The sequence below is a fragment of the Chrysemys picta genome, chromosome 6 (assembly GCF_011386835.1).
Source record: "Chrysemys picta bellii isolate R12L10 chromosome 6, ASM1138683v2, whole genome shotgun sequence".
In the NCBI taxonomy this organism is placed as follows: Eukaryota; Metazoa; Chordata; order Testudines; family Emydidae; genus Chrysemys; species Chrysemys picta.
This window is the reverse complement of record NC_088796.1, coordinates 68,105,382-68,128,003: the sequence shown is the minus strand read 5'-3', so window position 1 is coordinate 68,128,003 and position 22,622 is coordinate 68,105,382. Positions and strand designations below refer to the sequence as shown.

The window sequence follows — 22,622 nt, the reverse complement described above, 5'->3', positions numbered from 1 at the left end:
GTAGTACCCTACAGTTGTGCTTTATAATTTACAGTTTGATCTTTAGCTGGCAGCTTACATACTTTGAGTCTGTCTTCAAATGACAAATGGAGCTCAATCCAGCACATTATTTCTGATGCCTTCTAAGCCACATGGGCCTTAGAAGGCTGTGAACTCTGTGATAAGTTGTTAGTCTGCTGAAACAGTCTACCTAAGGATGAAAGATCCTATGTTGTCAACTAGTTGAATTTCATAGGGGATGATAACATGAAGATGAGCTTCACAGTTCTTTTCTCTTCTGGATTTTCCATTCTGTTCATCTCTTCATCCTAAATTAATTCTTTGTGTAATAGTGTTAGGGAAAATGGGTCTTGTCAAACAAACCTGTTGTCATTCTTTGAGTTACAAACTTGATTGATAAAAGTAACTGCATAGGTGTAATATACTTCAGTTTTTATAAGGTGTTTGACTTAGGCCTGGTCCCCACTAAGCCCCCACTTCGGACTAAGGTACGCAAATTCAGCTACGTTAATAACGTAGCTGAATTCGAAGTACCTTAGTCCGAACTTACCGCGGGTCCAGACGCGGCAGGAAGGCTCCCCCATCGATGCCATGTACTCCTCTCGGCGAGCTGGAGTACCGGCGTCGACGGCGAGCACTTCCGGGATCGATTTATCGCGTCTTAACCAGACGCGATAAATCGATCCCAGAACATCGATTGCCTGCCGCCGGACCCTCCGGTAAGTGAAGACGTACCCTTAGTGCCACATAATATTCTGGTTTCAGAAATTAGCACTGCACAATATCAATAAAATATACCTTAATGGATTAAGAATTGGCTAACTGACAGATCTCAAAAAACAATTGTCAATGGGGAATCATCAAAAAATGGGAGTGTAACCACAGAAGGGAAAACCTATAATGGCAGCAGGCCGTAAAAGAGACCCAGTTTGAGAATAAGAACCATTCAAGAAATATATGTTTGCTGATGATGTTTTAAAGAAAATCACACCAGTGAACCGGTGGAAGTCACTTAAGCACTTGGATTCAGAGACTGTTGAAGTGATCATCACTTTTAACAGCAGTAGCTTCTTTTGCTAGTGTAGAAAGAATATTTTCTTCCTTTGGACTAATTCATTCCAAATTGAGAAATCGTTTGGGTCCTGAAAAAGCAGGAAAGCTTGTTTTTCTTTTCCAGATTATGAACAAACAGGAAAATGAAGGTGAAGATGACTGAGTTAGCTGCAGAAGCCAATATTTTAAGTTTCTCATGTTGACCTGGCTGACATAATCGATTTAATTTTTTTTGTTTTAAATATTTCATTCAACAATTGTAGTTAAAAACAATTTTAACAAAAACAAACCTGATTTTAAAAAATGTGAATGTTTAACTAAATTCAAAAATTCATGTGCTTTTTTTGTTAAAATATTATGTTTGCTGTTGAAGAAAAAAATCCAGAATACATAACATTGTTGTTTTAGTTAAATAAAACAATTTAAATGTCTGTCTGGTGATGTTCTCCTCCTAATACATCATGACAAGAAAATCCTCCAATTATTCATGATTAACCTGTTGGATTGGAGATAGTTCACCTCCCAATGACTTCATAAATATCTGCTTCAATTACCTTTTGGTAAATGAAATAACCAAACAATCATTCATTTTCTGATATAGCTGTAAAACAAATCTGAAAAGTTTTCAAAATAAATCACTTAAAAATGTATAGTATGTACCTTCTAAAAATGAAACCTACATCTATCTCTGAGTTGTGAAGAATATGTATTAAGGTTATAACAACCAACAGGAATGCACTTTTATGTAGAAATCCATGATTAAATCAAGACTTCCTGACTAGTGATTTAAATCATAATTTAAATAAATTTGATTTAAATCAAATCCACCATGAGTAGAACATGTTCTATCGTGTATTTGAAAAATTGATTCAGATTAACTTGGTCAGTGCTGTCACATGGCTTGAAAAACTGGCTGCTGGAGAAAACTAAGGCCAGCTCTATACTACAGATCTATATCAGTAGAACTATGTTGCTCAGGGGTGTGAAAAAATCCACACCCCTGAGCAATGTTGTTAGTGCTGTCTAGATGGGGGGATAGATCAGTATATGTTGACAGAAGAAGCTGTGCACCGATGCAGTGTTTTAATGGTAGACCTGCCCTAAGATTAATGAAAATAGCAGCGTATTGAATTGATAGAAGTGTCAAATCAGATGTAGCAGGAATCGTTGTTAGGTGGGGCCACCTAATCCAATGGATATAAGGCCTTGGACTGGAATTTGGTAAACCTGGACTGTCAACTGTTCTTTGCTACTATGTTGATATGTGACCTTCGATGGATCACTTGGCCTCTCCAACTCAATTTTTCCAACTTCAAAGTGTGGGGGAGGAATAATGTTATGTGTTGTTTTAATATTTTCAAAGGAGGTTGGACATAACGGTTGCAAAATTGAATACCATGCTTTGCTAGGTGACAGAAGAGAGAAAAAATTCCCCAAGAGACTCAGGGCTTGTGTACACTTAAAATGCTGTGGTGGCAAAGCTGCATCACTGTAGCTCTTCAGTGAAGATGCTACCTATGCTGATGGGGGGGGGGGCTTTTCCTGTTGGCATAGGTACTCTGCCTCCCTGAAAGATGATAGATATGTCAACTGGAGGGCACTGTCTACACCAGGAGTTAGGTCCATAACTATGGTATATTGACATAAGTTGCTAGTGTAGACCAAGCCTTAAAATGGATGGAAATATGGCAGGTAACGGGAAAAAATGAAATTATAGCTTGAATAATTGTAAAATATTGTAGATCAAAATAGTTAGTGGAAGAGACGTTTGAAAAAGTGACATAGGTTTGATGTCTGACAGCAGGTTAGCTAACTTTGCAATATTATATGGCAGCAAAAAAGACCAGTGCAATTTTGGGCTGTGTAGACACTGATGTCACAGAGGAAGGATGTGATAGTCCAGCACTATAAAGGTCTGAGCTTTCATCTGAAATACTGCATTCTGTTCTGGAATCATCCATATTAGCAAGCTAAAGATATATGGGAAGGAGTCCAGGAAAAGGCAATGAAAATGACTTCAAGTGGCTGGAAAGACTAAAATTACTAAATGTTTCTTGGTTTAGTGATAGCTAAAAGTAGTAGGTCAGAGGAGAGAATATATATACCAAGAAAGGAGAGGATTTATTTAGAGTGATTTAAAGGGATGAAACTAGATGTGTTGGGATGAAATTAAGTACGGGAAAACTTTAATCAGAATATCTGGAAAAATGTCTAGAGCTCAAGATCGTTTGGACTGTGGAAGTGTCTTTCAAAGGAAGTGGAGGAAACTTAATTGCTTGATGTTTAAAAACAGGATTGGAGGAAGTGCTAGGAACATAAGACCAGATTTTCAGGATCTCAGACAGGGGGGATTGATTTAAATCAAATCAAACAGAACAGAAAACCTTGATTTAAATCATTACTTTTAATCTTTGTTTTACATTTGTACTTTTTAGTTATTTCATTGGTTGATAACCATTAAAGCATGTTGATTTGAAACTAACTCTAGTCTTGACACTAAATGCTACTAATTCTAGCCTTTTTATGCTAAATTTGGTGGTTCTTTTTAATAACTAAAAGGAATACACTATATCTTTACAAATTGACTTAAGCAGTTATATAGCTTAACATATATTTATTCAGTCTTAATTTTTATTTTTTTATTAGAAAATGGTGAAGGATACATTTCTTATTTAATAGATTAATTTTTTACTTGTGATTTGTGTGTCAAACTCTATTTGGATGAAAATTGGAATTCAATCAAAAATGCACAGACACAAAATAAATTTGGGCTGTATTAATTAAATAAAATTACCTTAAATGTGCTTGATACATAAGAAAAAGATTTATCAGAACATATTTTACACTTAAAACTAATTGCTGTGTTTAAACAAAGGCAGTATTATAAATTGAGACGATTGTTTCTGGTCACCCAATGTCTGTTAAGGCGTTAGAGCTAGTAGATCCTACCCTTTCATGCCTCCATTTTATTAATCGATTGGAAGAGGAAAACAAACTTTCCTGGTTTCTTAACTTTGAATGAAGTAGTCATTGAACTGAACTGGTTGAGTAAACTGAAATGAAGAAAATATTCTCTCTGCACCTGCAAAACACTGTCAAAAGTTAGTTTAGCCAGAAGGGAAGAGATGGGGCGGTGCCAGAGCCTCTCCTCTTCTGGCCATGCTGCCTGGTGCAGCGCAGCGGCTGCCCTGGGGTTCAGCTTCTCTAGGGACAGCGGCCGAGTGAGCCCGGGGCCCTCCTCGGTATGCTCAGAGTCGGCTCCTGTCCCCAGAAGCTGAGCCTGGGCAAGGCAGGGAGCGGCGACAGCAGCAGCCCTCTCCCTACCCAGGCTCAGCTTCTCTGGACAGGAGCCAATTCTGAGCATGCGGAGGGGAGGCGCTCTAGCTTGCTTGGCCACTGTCACCAGAAGCTGAGCCTGCAGGGGTGGCCTGCTGCTGTCGCAGCCAAGCACTCTCCCAGGCAGCTGCTGTGCTGCACCAGGCAGCATCCGGAAATGGCTCTGGAACCTGGCTGCCGGAAGAGCAGCTGAACAGCCAGGGGGAGCCAGGCTGTTGCAGCAGAAGGATAGAGCCCCCCCGCTCAGGTAACATAGGATGGGAAGGAGAGGACAGGGAGAGCGCGGTGGCCTTGGGCTGGGGGCGAGGCGGAGTCACATGGGAGATCACGTGGGGGTGTCACATGTCCATCTCCTTAGCTGGTGTTCCCCTTTGTGTCTCCCACTAGTCACCTCTGGCAGGGCGCCTAGTGGTGGTGAAGGCAGCCGGGCATGTGGAAGCCCTGGCCGTGCCAGAAGAATACTCCCAGCAGCACAGCCGGAAGCTCACTGGGCACCAGCCAGCACAGGTGTAGCACCGCCCAAATGTCAGGCGGACTGGGGGCCCTTTGACTGTTCTGCCCTGGGGCCCGGAATTGCTATTGGTGGGCCTGGGGATGCATGAAATGCTTTTGATGCAAGTGTTTGAAAAGATTTTTTGGGCTATAACTAGGGGTGAGTGGATTGAGTAAAACGAGTGACTGACCACATGAACCGTATCTATTTATCAGTAAGTTTGTCTTGGTTGCTGAAGTGGGCTCGGCAAGTTGTGAAAATGTCTGGAAAGATACTAAGTGAAGATAATATGTGATTGACATCAAACTATAGAGACTTTATGGACAAAAAAAACAATTCCTTCGATGGACTAAGGAGGCAGGAGGAGGTGTTAGTACACGATTTCTCTACTTAAAGACTCTTCTGGCAGGGCTCTGCTGAGTTGCACTGACACAAGTAAGCAACTTTTCATTTATAATAGAAGTAGTATTACCCCCAAAACCAGACTTGAGTCACCCTCACAATGGCTTGCCTATTTCAGTAACTCAGTTATCTATTTTGGTAGGTGAAAGGATATGGCCTGCCCTCGAGGAATTGCCAGAGTTTTACCAGGGTTTCCCCTATGCCCTTCAGGAAACTCCCCAGAAAAGTAACTCTTTACCCTTGGGAGGACATGGATACAGCCTGCTGCTTGAAGGATTGAGAATCAGGCAGTAATCTTCGAAAACAAAATATCCTTTATTTAATGTATTAATATTCCTCAATACAATAAATGTTTGTTTTTAAAGCATACATTAAGAAACCAAAACACAATTCCTGTTAGCACAAGTATGCGCATTAAAGTACCCAATATTGCAATGTCACGGAAATGGCTTTGAGTATGTTCTACATGCGGTGATCAATCATGTGTAGGATGCTGACATCAGTTTTAATTAAACACTAAACTTTATACATAGCAACAAACATACATACAGATGCATCCAATTTTATTATTCCCAGCATACACACGTCTGAACCTTATTTCTATTTTATTTTTTATACTATGGCTGTCGTGCTTACTTTCCGCAGGCTTCTCTTCCCTCTGCTCTGCCAGAAGGAGTCCTTCTGTTCTGTCTTCGCACCAAGGCTGCTTCTCGGCTGCCCTTTCTCCACTGCTGCCGCTTCTGCACCAGTGCTTGCAGTGATTTTTTCTTCCGTCACAAAAACCTAACTCTCTTCTACTCTCTTTAGTGATTTCACTCTTCCTTCTGATCTACCCTCTTCTTCTCCTACTTCTCCACCTTCTACTCCTGATCTCTTCCTTCTGCTGATTCAAGTCTGTCAGCTCTCTGCTTTATATACAGTTTTTGGCCTATTCTGATTGGTTAGTCTCTTAATCCTTATCATTCGCATACCTATTCTCCAATCATCTTTAAGCCCTCTCTGATTGGTTAGTTCTTACAAACCAATCATAGCTGCTAGATGTCTGTCAATCAAAGCCAGGCCTAGTTGTAAACTTGTGCCTTGCCAGACTGACCCCTCCCTTCAGGTTTTGGAGTGACCTGCGTTTAATCTCAGGCTGCATGCTTGCCATAGGCCGAATTGCTCCAAGACCGCCATCCTAGCGTTTCTGACTGTGACTACCCCAGACCGCCATTTTTACTATTCCTAGCTATAACTGCTTGAAACTGCCTTTTATAAATTATTAAATACTTATGACTATAAACAATTCTTACTTCCGTTATGTATAAACACACACACACTTTATGCATCTTGATGTTAAGATCTACTGCTGCCACTCCAATTTTTACTAATTTAATTTTATTTCTATATTTCCCTTGCTTCAGCTAATGGTGGCAGGGCAATGTTCTTAATACTGTATTCAGTAACCAGAGTAAAGCAGCTCAAAAATCTCTTGTATCAGTGGGGGAATAGAAAAGGAGGTATGTCAACATAAATGGAAATTTAAAAAAATAATTTCTGCATGCTAACTTCCCTTTTCCCGATATTAAACCTACTCTGCATGCAAGCCCCCCATGTGTCTAATCATCACATCATAGGCTGTGTATAGATCGAGGAAAAGCAAACTGATTACTTAAGCATTGCCCAAAAAGCAATCTCAATCAAAATCTGTGGCAGTAAGACATTTCTGCTATTGCCGAAACTTGGGCCAGACCCTTTGTTACTGGATGTAGTGCTGCATTGACACCAGTGAGGATAAGATGCTATTTGTAGCTTTAAAATGTCTTAGCTATTCAGACAACCACAGCACACTTGTAAATAGCTGAAAGGCTTTTGTCATTTGAAACATAATAAATGATGATTTATCTTCTTTGCTGTTGCTCCAGAGCTACACTATGGTTAGTGGCTCACTGGCAGACTCAGGCAGTGCTTTGGGAATTGTGTTGCTTTCCCAAGAAAGTGGGAAGAATGGTGGAAACAAAAGAGGGCCCAAAGTTAGATGCTGTGATGGGAAATTGGCCACTTGGCCAGAGGCTTGAAAAGTCAAATGAATCTGGCACCTACAAGAGAAGATTTTTTTTTTTAAAAAAATATTAGGCCTTAATCTTCTGTGTAAATGTTGCTGCTTTTAACTGTTGAATTGTTTTTCTATAGTGATGGCTTCCACAGACAGATGTGTGGTGCTATACTTAGCTACAGTACTTGCTCAGCACTTCAGTATATTGGCAACATGACCAGGAGGGTTTGTTTTACGTTTGAATGGTTCACATGGCTGTGGTGGTGGGGAAGTATAATGGTTCTAAAACATATTCAGAAACACAGATTGAGTGAGCAAGAGGTAGTTGGAATGCTGAAAAGGATCTAGATAATGTAATGGACAGTAAACTAGATAGGGGCTTGCAACATGATACTATGCCAAAAAGAGCCAATGCGATACAGAGAATCAACTATGAAAATTTTGTTGCGCGTATAAATTATATAAAATCTTAGTTCTGAGGTCAATAATTACTTGAAGGCTCTCATCTTCAAAAGCTGATTCATGTGAATGAGTTCATTAGCTAACTACAGTTCTTAGTGACAGAAGTGTGAATACATCTGGCATCTTTGTTAGCAAGAAAAGCCAAGGATTGAGTGGGTAAGGAAACTGCACTGATCTCTAATCCTTAGAAGAGGCCCATCACAGAGCAGAATTGAGGCATGTTGGTAGAGTAGTATAGGGAAGTTTGCTCTCCCACTGTCCATGCTGTACATCATGGGATAAATAGAGGACCTCAGCTTCCATGATTGTTGATTTAGTACCTTTCTTGAGTGCTAAAGTCACTCCAACTCTGAAAAATAAAAGGGGGAAAATGTGATCCTGAAAGTCTTTCTTTCAGCCTTCAGGAATTCCTGTAAACCTCATGAAACTTGATGTGCATTTAGTGTATAGATTAAAGTATATGTAAGTTTATAATACTGCTCCAAAATGAGAATAGGTCACCCGTAATGGCTCTCCATATCTTCAGTAATGAAGCATAAATAATAAAATGATTCCTTATTTAAATAGTTTATTTAAGCTGCTATTTGCTTTAAATAACTTCTCAGAAAAAGCATAAGTAACAAGATCCAGACTCACATAGTGCCTTCTCTTAGTGATAAAGTTCAAGCACAAGAGAAGTCCTTAAATTGAGAGAGAATCTCCCAGTATCTTCCAAATGTGTATGTTTCCCAACTTGACATGAATAATATCTTATATTTACCAACCTGTAATTGAGGCGTAACTTGGTTCTCCTTTAAGTTGCTTTATAGATGCTTTGTAACTGAGTTCTTAAGACTTATGTGAAATTATTCCATTAATGTTTATCTTGCACTCATCTTTCTTTGTGTTCACCAGCCAGAAATTCTCCAGATACACCTTTTAAAACTGAAAACAATATAACCATTGTCTTCCACAAAAAAAACTTCTAGTATCCAGATTACACTCTAAAATCACAACAGTTACATGTCTTTACACTTTTCGTTGAGAATATTGACATACCTGCAGCCCAAATGGCTTCTGCTGGAAGCTATAGCCCTTAGTTTGAAATAAGTAGTCCTTCTACATCCATTTCTTCAGTTGAAGTTTTTAAAGGGTGATATCTTAGTTGAGAAGCTCCAGGGAAGAAAAAATCCTTTTTTTTTCCTTACCACATTTTTTTCTAAGGGCAGGCTCTGCTTCATCCTGTTTGGAACAAAAAATTGCCTCCTTTGGTGTGTCTGTGTTGGCATAATGAATACATGCTTCAGCAATGGTGTAGGGTTTTATGAGAGAGGTAAAAACACCAGCACCCCATCTACTCTTAATATTTATGCTGTTGCCACCTGTGCAGCTGCACCATTCCTGACAGTTGACGTAATATAGGTTCTAACTTTGGTAGTGGAAAAAGCGCTTGAGTGCACATGAGGAAACCCCCTGATCAGTGGCATCATATGTCTAAACAAACAACTTTATCCTGCTTGTCTCCACTGAACTGAGCATGGTTCTTAAAGAAAGAATACTTGTAACAGCTGGGAAAAATAGAACTTCCATTTGAACTCCAAAAATATTTGCTGTCTGTGAATGTGGACTCTCAGAGAAACTAAACTCCCTCTTGTCCTTGCCCCATCTGCATTTCGATGGCTATTGACTGGAAAAATTGCTTATATGTAACCCCAAAGAAAGCTGCTGAACTTCTGAAGTATTGGACTTTTAATTACATTAACTGGGGAAATTATGCAACATGAGCATTTTTATATCAGGCAGACTGCAAATGGAATTAACATTGCACCAGAAACATTTGTAATATCTAGTATATCAGCATTTTTTCCTATTCAAGTTTTCTTATACTTTTGAGTGTATCTTCTTGGTAAAGTCAGTAGGATCCATTTAGCCTGGATCTTTTTACCATAATAAGATCCCACCTGGGTTATTACTTTGCATGGCTACACTTAATTAAGTTACGTAATGTAAAGAATCCATCACTACACCCTTGTGACCTGAAATGTTTATTCTAGAAGATGTGGTCTGACTACCAATATTTTTCCCCACCAGAGAGAGACTAACTGGAGCCAGCTGACTTTTGTGTTGTTTCTGTTGTGTTTATTTTCAACAGTACTTAAGTTTGTGATAAAACTTCTTATGGTTATGTCAAATGTCAGACCCATTAGCACCAATGCATGTCATTTAAGGAAGAGCAATCAAGTGTTCTGTGTTCTTTATTTGTAAATTTTTGCATATATAAGGAAAAAGCCTAATCACATAAATCAGAAGGTGTTTGTAGTGAAGATTTGAATTTTAGATATAATCTATTGACCTCACAGGGGTGGATTGTGCAATGTTTAGTTCTGCCCTTTTACAGTTGTTGCCTTACCTGGCTCATACAAGTAAAAAATTTTCTTTGAGGCAGCAATTCTTAAATCAGAACTTCTTATGAAATACTGGATGTGAGCTACAGTTTATCAAATAACTACTGGATGGTTTATCAAATAACTAAACCCTAATTTTACGGTACTGAGTGTTCCAGATTGAGATATTCATGTCACTCAGAGAAATGAAAGGGATGAGGAATGATACAAATCAGGAATAGAGCAAAATTTACTGTGTCAGACTAATTCCTGATTTCAGTTGAGTTATATTAGGGATGAGTTTGGCCCAGTGTTTGTTTTTAAGCCTTTATTTACTGCAGAGTCTGTCTTTTTATCCTGACAGGCTCTAATTAGTAAATATTATTTAAAATAAGGAGAAAAGTCTGATTCAAGTATACTTTTATATGCCATTAGCATCAAAAGAACTAAAATGTAAACTGGTAGTGTTTACTTGATTATATATAGATTTTTTTTTTAATGTTCACGCCAGCGCACTTCAACAATTTACATTTCCCATGTTTCCTATTTATAGTGGAAAATGATTCCTTGCTCAAACAAATCCAACTGTAAGGAGAAGGAGGTGAATGGATTTTTGTTTTCTTATCTCTCTTATCTAATGTATTCAATTTTTCCTGTTTTATCTCTTGCAGCAATGGGTCAAGAAGCTGGCAAACCTGCCTGGCCCAAACCAGCCGGAGGATATCAGACCATTACAGGGAGAAGATATGGAAGAAGACATGCGTATGTCAGTTTTAGACCATCTTTGATGAATCAAGACAGAAATTCAAGCCAACAGAATGGAGAATGTGAAGGATTAGAATTAGACGATGTTCAAAAAGAGAAGTCTTTATGTGCGTGCTCTGTAATTTCAAACTGAGACACATTTTCTTTGGGAGGGAAGGGAAATGGAAATGTATAGAATGGTTAAAGTCATATGAACAAACAATAGTTCATATGTTCTGCATCAAAAACTCAATGTGAAGTTTAATGAAAAATAGTATTTATCCTGAAATGTTTAAATTTACTTCATAAAATAAAGTAGAGCAACACTGAAAGATTTAAATTTAATAAAATCTCATAAAACATAATTGTAACCATGAATATATTATAGAAATCTTATATTATTACAGAAATCTTACCCCAGCACCAGATTCTTGAATAATTCCCATGTAAGAGGAAAATACATCATGTTTATTTGCTGCCACAAAGAGCTAGAAAACAAAATACTTTACATTTCATGAGCCAAATTCTTCCATCATGCAAGTCCATTGACTTAGCAGAGCTACACCAGAAATTAATTCGACTATATATAAATATTTACAAGAAAAATGAGAGAAAAAGAAATATTGAAATAGCAAATGGACATTATTTTCCCGTTTTCATGAATATTCAGTTTTCTTTGGTTTGCTAATTTTAAACTTCATCAATAGTTCATGAGGTTAAAGTAGCATTCAGTTAGAATAATTGAATCTAGAAATTCAAAATGACCTATTAAATCATATGTATAATACCCCTTCTTTTGAGTCGATTGTATGTTAGTAAATGTTTTTGCAGTCTAGTCTTAAATATGCCAAGTAATATTTACCACTCTTTCACTTAAGAGACTATTCCACAACCAGAAGATCTCACTTTTTTGGAAACTCGTCGCATAATTTCATTCTATTGTTTTTGAAAGCTTCTTTTATTATGCTGAGAAATTCCTGTTCCCCTTTTGTGTTTACATCTTTCAAATGTTCAGAGTGAGTTGTATGCAAATATTTACCTTATTTGCATCTTAGTTTTCTGGTAGCTCAATGCTAACCCCATGACTATTTTTGTTGCTTTTTTTTTTTGTCTGAACTGACTCTAGTTTGTCACTATCTTTTTAGATAATGAAGTGCCCACGCTGAACATATTGTTTCAGGTGTTCAGAGGAGGTATATGGTTAAAAGGAATATTACTTCCCTGTTCCATAATGTGATCTTCTACAGATGTAGCTCAAATTTTCATTGACTTTTTGCTGCAATATTTCCTTGTAAACTCATGTCTAATAGTAATGTGCTGTGGTCTATAACCCTTAAGTCTCTTCTTGGCATTTCTATTTTCCATATTTTTCCCTGTCAATGAATATTTGTGTTTTGGATTATTTCATTCCCAGATGTATGAGCTTGCATGTTTCCAAGCTGATTCTCATTTTATATTGAGAGTACTGACCAAAACACAGGAGTTATCCCCTGCTAAATTCCATGCCATCTACAATATCTACTTAAACAACCACAAGAAATAGATAGAAGGGACTTCAGTTTAATGTTTCATCAAAGGCAGCACCTCTAACAGAGCAATATCCTTTTAGTTTTGCAATGACAGCGTGCCATGTAAGCCCAAATTCTAGTGTGGGAAACCACAACCCGCATCCTTGTGTTCCAGAAATGAAAGTGCTATCAGCTCACCCATTCGGATGTGCAGTATCTTTTTTTCAGATAAGACTGAAGAGATAAATAAAAATGCTGGGCTACCATAATTAGAGGTGACGCTATCTGTGCCACTTATAATTCAAGGTTCTGCAGAAATCTGAGTCTATGTGATACAAGAGTCTCAAGCAGCCATCCGGATTCTAATCATAGAAATATAGGACTGGAAGGGAACTTGAGAAGTCAAGTCCAGCCACTTGTGCTGTGGCGGGACCATGTAAACCTAGACCATCCCTGACAGGTGTTTGTCCAACTTTTTTTAAAAGCTTCAAATGATGGGGACTCCATGACCTCCCCTGGAAGCCTACTGCAGAGCTTAACTACCCCTATGGTTAGAAAGTTTTTCCTAATATTTAACCTAAATCTCCTTTGCTGCAAATTAAGCCCATTACTTCCTGTCCTACCTTCAGTGGACATGGAGAACAATTAATCACCTTCCTCTTTATAACAGCCCTTAACATATTGGAAGATTGTTACAGGTCGCCCCTCGGTCTTCTTTTCTCAAGACTAAACATGCTAACTTTTTTCAACCTTTCCTCACAGGTGGGGTTTTTCTAAACCTTTTTATCATTTTTGTTGCTGTCCTCTGGATTCTTTCCAGTTTGTCCTTGTCTTTCCTAAATTGTGGTGTCTAGAACTGGGGTCTCATCAGTGCCAAGTAGAGCAGGACAGTTACCTCCTGTGTCTTACATACCACACTCCGATTAATATACCCCAGAATCATATAAGCCTTTTTTGCATCACATTGATAATTCATATTCAGTTTGTGGTCCATAATAGCCTTGAGATCCTTTTCAGCAGTACTACCATTTAGACAATTATTCCCCATTTTGTATTTGTGCATTTGATTTTTTTCCTTCCTCAAGTGAAGTACTTTATTGAATTTCATCTTGTTGAATTCAAACCAATTCAACTTGCCAAAGTCATTTTGAATGTTAAACCTGTTGTCCAAAGTGCTTGCAACCCCTCCCAGCTTAGTGTCATCTGCAGATTTTTTCTGCATACTCTCTATTTCATTACCAAGTCATTAATGAAAATATTGAATAGTACTGGACCCAGGACTGACCTCTGTGGGACTCCACTAGATATGCCCTCCCAATTTAACAGCAAACCATTGATAAGTACTCTTTGAGTACTGTCTTTCAATCAGTTGTGCACCTACCTTATAGTAATTTAATCTAGATCACATTTCCCTAGTTTGCTTATGTATTTGAATAATGTATAACATTTTAAATTAGAGAGATTTTTCTGTTTATGCCGTGTTCCGTATACTTTTTTTAAAAGACTGTACTTGGGTCCATGTATTTAACCATGCATATTTCATTCTTCTTTATTCAAAATTCTTTTCTCAGATGTATACAAGCTTTCTGTGCTTCTAACAGTAGTTTAAATTTCATAAGTGCATGCACTGAGCTGTGAATGCAACTTGAAGTTTCCATGCAAACTTGAATATAAATGTTCCAACCCTGATTTGCATGTGCATCAGTCAGAGGTATGCAAAAATGTACACACTTTTGAAGATTTAGGTCACTGTTCACTTCAGAGATGATCGGATGCTATACTTTTTGAGTTATTCAACCTTTTTCTAGCTTTCCCCCTCCATTTTCAAAGTCTGCTATTCTTGATGTTCATTGTCATACCATCAGAGGAGTCTACCCTCAATTTTACTATTAAACCTAATTACAGTGCACTCATTGTTGCCAACTGGAGCTTTTACATTTACTTTCCTTGTTAATTTCTCCTTGTAAATCAAGAATGGCATTCTTGCTTGAAAGTACAAAATATGCCTATATAAAAATCCCATTTATGGTACCAGTAAATGTCTTCTTCAAATCCTAGCAGAATGTGCATTTTTGCCCACTAATATATGGATAGTCTAATTATTAGCAGTATTATTATTAGCAGCAAATTTTTCAGTTTCCTTACCTTTTGAAATGTACTAAATTCCTATAATTCTCATCTCAAACTTCCATTGCCTAAAAGCAATTTAAAAGAGTTTTCCTGCAAATGTGTTTTTGTTTATAGGACTCTTAAGTATTTCTGCTCTCATGAGTAAAGCTGAAATTGTATCATTTAGGTTCGTTCATTTAGGCTTAGTTTAATAAATGGAACCAAAGATATATTAGCTGCACATAAGCACACCTGTGATAAATGTACCTGATCATTCAATTGCACTGTTGTTCCAGTCAACTGCCAGCTTTTTCATGAGCAAGCATTGTTAATGAGAAACTTCATATCCAGTTTGATCACTCCAATGTATTCTTTCTTGCAATTTTCTATGAAGGTCCCAATCCATTGGTTCAAGTTTGTTCTGCTTTATCAGATGAACCTTCATTACAGAATGGTGGATCTGAAGTTCCTGTTTGTAGAACTGTTTTGAGGCAAACTGTCGAAACAAACACATCACCATTTTCTCCAGTATACTACCATCAGGAAGGCAATCAAACCTCAAGGAGCAGTATGAATCCTGATAAAATTCCTGAGGACTGTGCAGAGTATACTTCTGGCGAGTGTAGTGATCAGAATGGTCAGAATGGAATTGCTTTTGTAAACATTGACTCCTATGAGCCAGATAGCAGTGATGGAGAGGATGATGGTGGACAAGTTGATTTTTCGTTAGCAAAAGAGGAAGCAGGCTTATTTCAGGAAACACTGGATCACATGCTTTCTGAGTTGGAGAAAGAGGTAGAGTCCTTCAATGGCATACAGTCACGATTGTCTACTTTTAATCATAATGCTTCCAGAGAAGTTTTTGAAGAACAAGGACCAGTGCCTTCAATGAGATATTATAGCATAGACTCAGATCTTGGCCATCGAAATAATAGGACATTTAAAAAATCACCTGCTGAAGAGGAAGCTATAGGAAAAAATAACTTAAGTGGTAGTGCCAGTTGTGAAACACAACAGAGAAAAATTATAGCTGATGTTGCCGTCAGGACCCCTGTAGGGATTTGTAATGAACTGAATACCAGTGATGGCAAGACTGACCAAGGAAATTCACCTGAACTTGTAGTGAGACCTAAAGTTAGAAAACAAAATGCTACAAACCCATTGGATAGAAAAAAACTTACTAGTGATGACGAGGAGAAAAGCAGTACTAGAAGAAGGAGTGAAATTTTCCAAGCCCAGCAAGGCAGTGCAGAACATGCCTTGAGAAATAGCAAAGAAAAAATGAATTCCAGTATGTTCTTTGACCCAAGAGACTACGAAGGTACTCAAAAGAAAACAGAAAATGATCTAAAAAGTAATGTAACCGGCCAAGAAAGAACATGTGTAGTAGATGATAGTGCTTTCTGGGATGAATTTGAAGATTGCAGCAGGCATTTACCTGGTTCAAACAAAGATGAAGACAGGTAAGAATTTTAATATATACAGTATTGTAGCATCTTAAGTTTGTAAAAATAATGTACTAATCTGAATAACTTTAGCAACTATTATGAGGTAGTAGTGGTTTTAAAAAGACAAAGTATCTGGGGAATGATTATATAAAATGGCAAAACAAAAAAATGCTCTCTAAAACCTTGTCATGAGTTGCCATCTTTCTCCTCCTCAAATTGCTGTGCAATATTAATATCTGCTGCTATACCAAAAGCCAGAAATGCATCATTGCATATAGGGTTTTTTAATTTTAAAATATCAACCAGCCCGTTTTTCATTCCACTTATATGTAAGGTATTTGTGCTTCAGTCAAAATTGATCATTTAAAACCACATTGAATTATAATTTTCTGCATACAGCTATTTGTAGAGAAAGATTACTGAATACTATCTGAAATTTCCTGCTGTAGAAGAATTTCTTTTAAAAGATGTGCAGGGTAATGTAGAGAGGGAGACTTAGCTGCTACAGTTGTGTATTGTACTAGGAGGTTTTAGATTTCTGAAAAACTGACATTCCTGCTATGTTTCAGTGTCTTCATTCTGTATTCAGCCCAAAGTGTACTGTAAACTAATGCCCTCCACACACCATGGGACTCTTAGTTGTCAGAAACATAGGTTAACATCCTGCATTCCAAAATAAAATATTTTGAAGATTGGTTTGTGGAAATGCAGTTGGGTGAAGTAAGCATTTTGTTTTTGAAAGCCTATTTAAACTAATATAAAGAGAAATTTCGGAAGTCCTCTGTAGTAGCCTATGTAACAAGGGTGGCCAAACTGTGGTTTGTGAGCCACGTGCAGCTCTTTACCATTGAAGTGCAGCTCACGGAGCCCCCCACTCTCCCCATTCTCCACCTACCAGAAAGGGGGGGGGAGTTCAGGACCTCTGCCTTGCAGTGGGGTGGTGGGGTAGGGGTTTCTGCCCAGTAGGGACGGGGGTCTCTGGGCTTCTGCTCAGTAGGAGAGGGGTCTCAGGGCTTCAGCCCCACAGGGTGCACTTTCTGGGGCTTGGGGCTTTTAACAGGAGTGGGGCTGAAGCCCCGAGCCCCAGCAGGTGCCTCCCGCAGGGCTGAAGCCCTGAGGTAAGTGGGGAAATGGGATCCTGGGAGGAAGCGCAAGCAGGAGAGCGCAAGAGGGGAGGACTCCTGTCTCATGCTGAGAAAGAGGGACGATCGATGAGTTATCTTAAGTGCCTATATACAAATGCAAGAAGCCTGGGAAACAAGCAGGGAGAACTGGAAGTCCTGGCACAGTCAGGGAACTATGATGTGATTGGAATAACAGAGACTTGGTGGGATAACTCACATGACTGGAGTGGATATAAACTGTTCAGGAAGGACAGGCAGGGCAGAAAAGGTGGGGGAGTTGCGTTGTATGTAAGAGAGGAGTATGACTGCTCAGAGCTCCGGTATGAAACTGCAGAAAAACCTGAGAGTCTCTGGATAAAGTTGAGAAGTGTGAGCAACAAGGGTGATGTCGTGGTTGGAGTCTGCTATAGACCACCAGACCAGGGGGATGAGGTGGACGAGGCTTTCTTCTGGCAACTAGCAGAAGTTGCTAGATCGCAGGCCCTGGTTCTCATGGGAGACTTTAATCACCCTGATATCTGCTGGGAGAGCAATACAGCGGTGCACAGGCAATCCAGGAAATTTTTGGATAGTGTAGGGGACAATTTCCTGGTGCAAGTGCTGGAGGAACCAACTAGGGGCAAAGCTTTTCTTGACCTGCTACTCACAAACAGGGAAGAACTAGTAGGGGAAGCAAAAGTGGATGGGAACCTGGGAGGCAGTGACCATGAGATGGTCGAGTTCAGGATCCTGACACAAGGAAGAAAGGAGAGCAGCAGAATACGGACCCTGGACGTCAGAAAAGCAGACTTTGACTCCCTCAGGGAACAGATGGGCAGGATCCCCTGGGAGAATAACATGAAGGGCAAAGGGGTCCAGGAGAGCTGGCTGTATTTTAAAGAATCCTTATTGAGGTTGCAGGAACAAACCATCCAGATGCGTAGAAAGAATAGTAAATATGGCAGGCGACCAGCTTGGCTTAACAGTGAAATCCTTGCTGATCTTAAACGCAAAAAAGAAGCTTACAAGAAGTGGAAGATTGGACAAATGACCAGGGAGGAGTATAAAAATATTGCTCAGGCGTGCAGGAGTGAAATCAGGAAGGCCAAATCACACTTGGAGTTGCAGTTAGCAAGAGATGTTAAGAGTAACAAGAAGGGTTTCTTCAGGTATGTTAGCAACAAGAAGAAAATCAAGGAAAGTGTGGGCCCCTTACTGAATGAGGGAGGCAACCTAGTGACCGAGAATGTGGAAAAAGCTAATGTACTCAATGATTTTTTTGCCTCTGTCTTCACGCACAAGGTCAGCTCCCAGATTGCTGCACTGGGCAGTACAGCATGGGGAGAAGGTGACCAACCCCCAACCCTCTGTGGAGAAAGAAGTGGTTCGGGACTATTTAGAAAAACTGGACGTGCACAAGTCCATGGGGCCGGATGCGCTGCATCCGAGGGTGCTAAAGGAGTTGGCGGGTGAGATTGCAGAGCCATTAGCCATTATTTTTGAAAACTCATGGCGATTGGGGGAGGTCCCAGATGACTGGAAAAAGGCTAATGTAGTGCCCATCTTTAAAAAAGGGAAGAAGGAGGATCCGGGGAACTACAGGCCAGTCAGCCTCACCTCAGTCCCTGGAAAAATCATGGAGCAGGTCCTCAAGGAATCAATTATGAAACACTTAGAGGAGAGGAAAGTGATCAGGAACAGTCAGCATGGATTCACGAAGGGGAAGTCGTGCCTGACTAACCTAATTGCCTTCTATGATGAGATAACTGGCTCTGTGGATGAGGGGAAAGCAGTGGATGTGTTATTCCTTGACTTTAGCAAAGCTTTTGATACGGTCTCCCACAGTATTCTTGCCGCCAAGTTAAAGAAGTATGGGCTGGATGAATGGACTGTAAGGTGGATAGAAAGCTGGCTAGATCGTCGGGCTCAATGGGTAGTGATCAATGGCTCCATGTCTAGTTGGCAGCCGGTTTCAAGCGGAGTGCCCCAAGGGTCGGTCCTGGGGCCGGTTTTGTTTAATATCTTTATTAATGATCTGGAGGATGGTGTGGACTGCACTCTCAGCAAGTTTGCAGATGACACTAAACTAGGAGGCGTGGTAGATACACTAGAGGGTAGGGATCGGATACAGAGGGACCTAGACAAATTAGAGGATTGGGCCGAAAAAAACCTGATGAGGTTCAACAAGGACAAGTGCAGAGTCCTGCACTTAGGACGGAAGAATCCCATGCACTGCTACAGACTAGGGACCGAATGGCTAGGTAGCAGTTCTGCAGAAAAGGACCTAGGGGTCACAGTGGATGAGAAGTTGGATATGAGTCAACAGTGTGCTCTTGTTGCCAAGAAGGCTAATGGCATTTTGGGCTGTATAAGTAGGGGCATTGCCAGCAGATCGAGGGACGTGATCGTTCCCCTTTATTCGACATTGGTGAGGCCTCATCTGGAATACTGTGTCCAGTTTTGGGCCCCACACTACAAGAAGGATGTGGAAAAATTGGAAAGAGTCCAGCGGAGGGCAACCAAAATGATTAGGGGTCTGGAGCACATGACTTATGAGGAGAGGCTGAGGGAACTGGGATTGTTTAGTCTCCAGAAGAGAAGAATGAGGGGGGATTTGATAGCAGCCTTCAACTACCTGAAGGGGGGTTCCAAAGAGGATGGAGCTCGGCTGTTCTCAGTGGTGGCAGATGACAAAACAAGGAGCAATGGTCTCAAGTTGCAGTGGGGGAGGTCCAGGTTGGATATCAGGAAAAACTATTTCACTAGGAGGGTGGTGAAACACTGGAATGCGTTACCTAGGGAGGTGGTGGAGTCTCCTTCCTTGGAGGTTTTTAAGGCCCGGCTTGACAAAGCCCTGGCTGGGATGATTTAGCTGGGAATTGGTCCTGCTTTGAGCAGGGGGTTGGACTAGATGACCTCTTGAGGTCCCTTCCAACTCTGATATTCTATGATTCTATGATGATTCTATGAAGCCCCAAGCCCCGGCACGTGTGCCCCAGCTCTCTAACTTATGAAGATTTTTGTATGTGGCTCAGAGGGTCAGTAAGTTTGGCCTCTCCTGCTATATAACTTTTAGAAGACTTCTCCTTCTTCCCATAGCTTCTGACTAGTTTCACTGCCAATCAGTGTAGCCAGCTGTAGACTGAAATTGACGAGTATCTTATACATTGCACTTTTCATTTTCACTCTTTAGTTTGCCTGTGTACAGCAGCACACTAGTGGTTAGTGTAGCCTGGCAAATCTCCAGCAAATCCACCATGCATAAGCATCTTATGCTGTGAGTAAATCTTAAATGTTACAAAATGCATAAAATGTAATTTCTGTATTTGAGAATGACACGTAGTATTAGCTCTTTAATTTACTCTTGTAAGAAAGACCAACTGCTGATATAATCCTCATTGAAGTTTTAATGATCATACTGATCTGCAAGAACTATAAATAGAAGAAATATCCATAGCTAGATAAAAACATAGGTGTAGTACCCAAATGAGGAAGAATTCTAAAATGGTTACTAAATTGTTGAGATCTTAAACATCTTTTTAAAATAGTCCTTCAACTTGTTGCTGTATTTGTTTTTTTTTTTTTTTGTTATAAAGATATTAACTACCAAAACGACATTAATGGAAGATTGCCTCATTGTATTAAATTTAAAAAGACAGAGTTAAGGTTCACAGGCCATCCATAATTGTGTTTTATATAGCACTTTCTAGCCTAAAAATCCCAAGGCAATTTTTTAAAACTACTACCAAAGCTTACAAATGTAGGCGCCTAAATTAGGTCCCTAAATAAGTGACCAAGGGGTAAGGGGGTGTTAAGAGGTTCAGAGCACCCTAGCTACCACTGAGGGCTATCACTTTTACTGGTAGGGGTAGAGGAAAAAGGGGCAAGTTGTTAATTATTCACCTATGTAATTTGGTAATTTCTTTTAGACACTTCAGCCTGGTTGGTCAGGGAGTTGAAGGTCCTTTGCTGTGAGGGAATTCTTGAACTCCCTTTGGGTGGTGTTTTATTTGGGACTTGTATGATATTCTCCATCAAAGTTTCACTTTCATGTCTTCCAAGATAAATATATATTTCCCTCTTTACCCCTTGCCAACTTCCTTTGTCTTTTACAAGCTGTTGTAGCTAGTAACAGTTCTCTATGATAACAGTTGTGCCTTAAATAATAGTGAACAAGGGTTCAAGAGCGACAAGCTCTAGGTGACTGATGACCAAGGACATCTGTGGCAACATTCGTGCTCCCACAACCATTTTCTGGCTGCCTTTTGGGCAGAGAAAATATTTAATTAATTTATTTATTTATTTATTTATTTATTTTTAGGGCCCAGTTGTACTACTCATGTGTTGATGAGCACTTATTCACACAAGGAGTCCCACTGAAATCAGTAGGACGCTAAGTGAGCACTTAGTCAGTGTGAGTAAGGGTTGCACAGCTGAACCCTTAGTGAGGTCTGCAAGTTGAAGTCATTATTCAGTATCTATTAATTAATTCTCTAAGCATCTATGGTCAGTGCAGCATTGTTCCCTTGGGAATCTATTATTTATTATTGTTGTTGTTGTTGATTGACCATTGAGGGCCCCCCCTTCATGGATCAGGACACTGTTATGCTAGCCACTGTAAAAAGACAGTCCCTGCCCCAAAGAGCTTAAAATCTAAGTAGTCTTCGTATCCTGCAAGCTATCTTTCATGTGTTCTGTTGTTCTTTAAAAATATTGTTTTTTACTTAGTTCTTTTGCAGTAACTTCATCTTCTCCCTGCTTATCTACTACTGTTTGATGCACCCTGCTAGTTGACTAGGTTTGACAGATTTTACTTTATTGAGAAAAGGACAGCTTTGTCATATGTATCAGCTAGCCTCATATTCTATATCTGCCAATGTGGAGCTTCTCTCCTTTAGTTTTGCTTGTGGTTTTGCTCTTTTGGATGATGATGATCCCTCACTCTAATCTTTGGGAGGTGATGGCATCAGTCAGCATCTCTGTATATAGCTCCTGGTTGCCACAAAAGATAAATCATTCTATTTCTAAAATAGCTGTGTTATCACCATGTTGCTTACACTAGAGATTTCTTAACCAGATATGAAGTACTAACTGACAAAGTGGGAAAGGGAGAGAACATAAAAAAATTATCAGCCAAACAGTTATTTTCCTCCTTATATTGAAAAATGACATCCTAAAGCCTATACATTTAAAAAAAAAAAGACATTCATTGCTTTTAATAGCTGAGTATTTCATAAACACTACGGTATACTTCTGATTATCCAAATAGCATGGATAACATGGATTTTCTTTGGATAATCCCGAGTTCTGATAATCAAGAGGGCAGGAGCCATTCAGCAGCAGGGTGGACTTCCCCCACAGTTGGGGACTTGTCATCGTCATCCTCGCCGGGGGTCTCTGCTCTGCACCATTTGCTCATTCCCATGACAGTGGGCTGCAGAAGGCTCCTTGCACTGCCATAAGACAGGTGACACCCTATCTCTGTAGGTGCAAGGGTGTGGTGGGGAGGCTTTGGTCCTGGTGAAACAGTGCCAAGATCCCCAGCTAGGACTCTGCTCTGCCACAA

General features: G+C 39.7%; 1 protein-coding gene and 1 long non-coding RNA gene across 20 annotated transcripts in view; one reads left to right on the top strand and one right to left on the bottom strand.

Annotated features, from left to right (window-relative positions):
• The window catches only part of PJA2 (praja ring finger ubiquitin ligase 2), a 193,716-nt gene that overhangs the window by 27,547 nt on the left and 143,547 nt on the right, over positions 1-22,622 (top strand). For 14 of the 19 annotated variants that reach the window (XR_010588822.1, XM_065550295.1, XM_065550294.1 and 11 more), the window contains 2 exons: positions 10,816-11,016; positions 14,900-15,968. Coding sequence is in view for 18 of the 19 variants with exons in the window: in XM_065550286.1 (XP_065406358.1) it covers positions 10,816-11,016; positions 14,900-15,968 (1,270 nt within the window). In the remaining variant the exon portion in view is untranslated. Of the gene's footprint in view, positions 1-9,069; positions 9,094-10,815; positions 11,017-14,899; positions 15,969-22,622 lie in introns of those variants that run through there. The other 5 variants (XM_065550297.1, XM_065550298.1, XM_065550300.1 and 2 more) reach the window with 2 other exon arrangements.
• Positions 5,579-9,137, bottom strand: LOC135972385 (uncharacterized). Its single transcript, XR_010588823.1, has 3 exons — positions 8,820-9,137; positions 8,546-8,705; positions 5,579-8,130 (listed from the first exon to the last, which is right to left on the bottom strand). It is a non-coding gene; the product is annotated as an uncharacterized LOC135972385 (long non-coding RNA).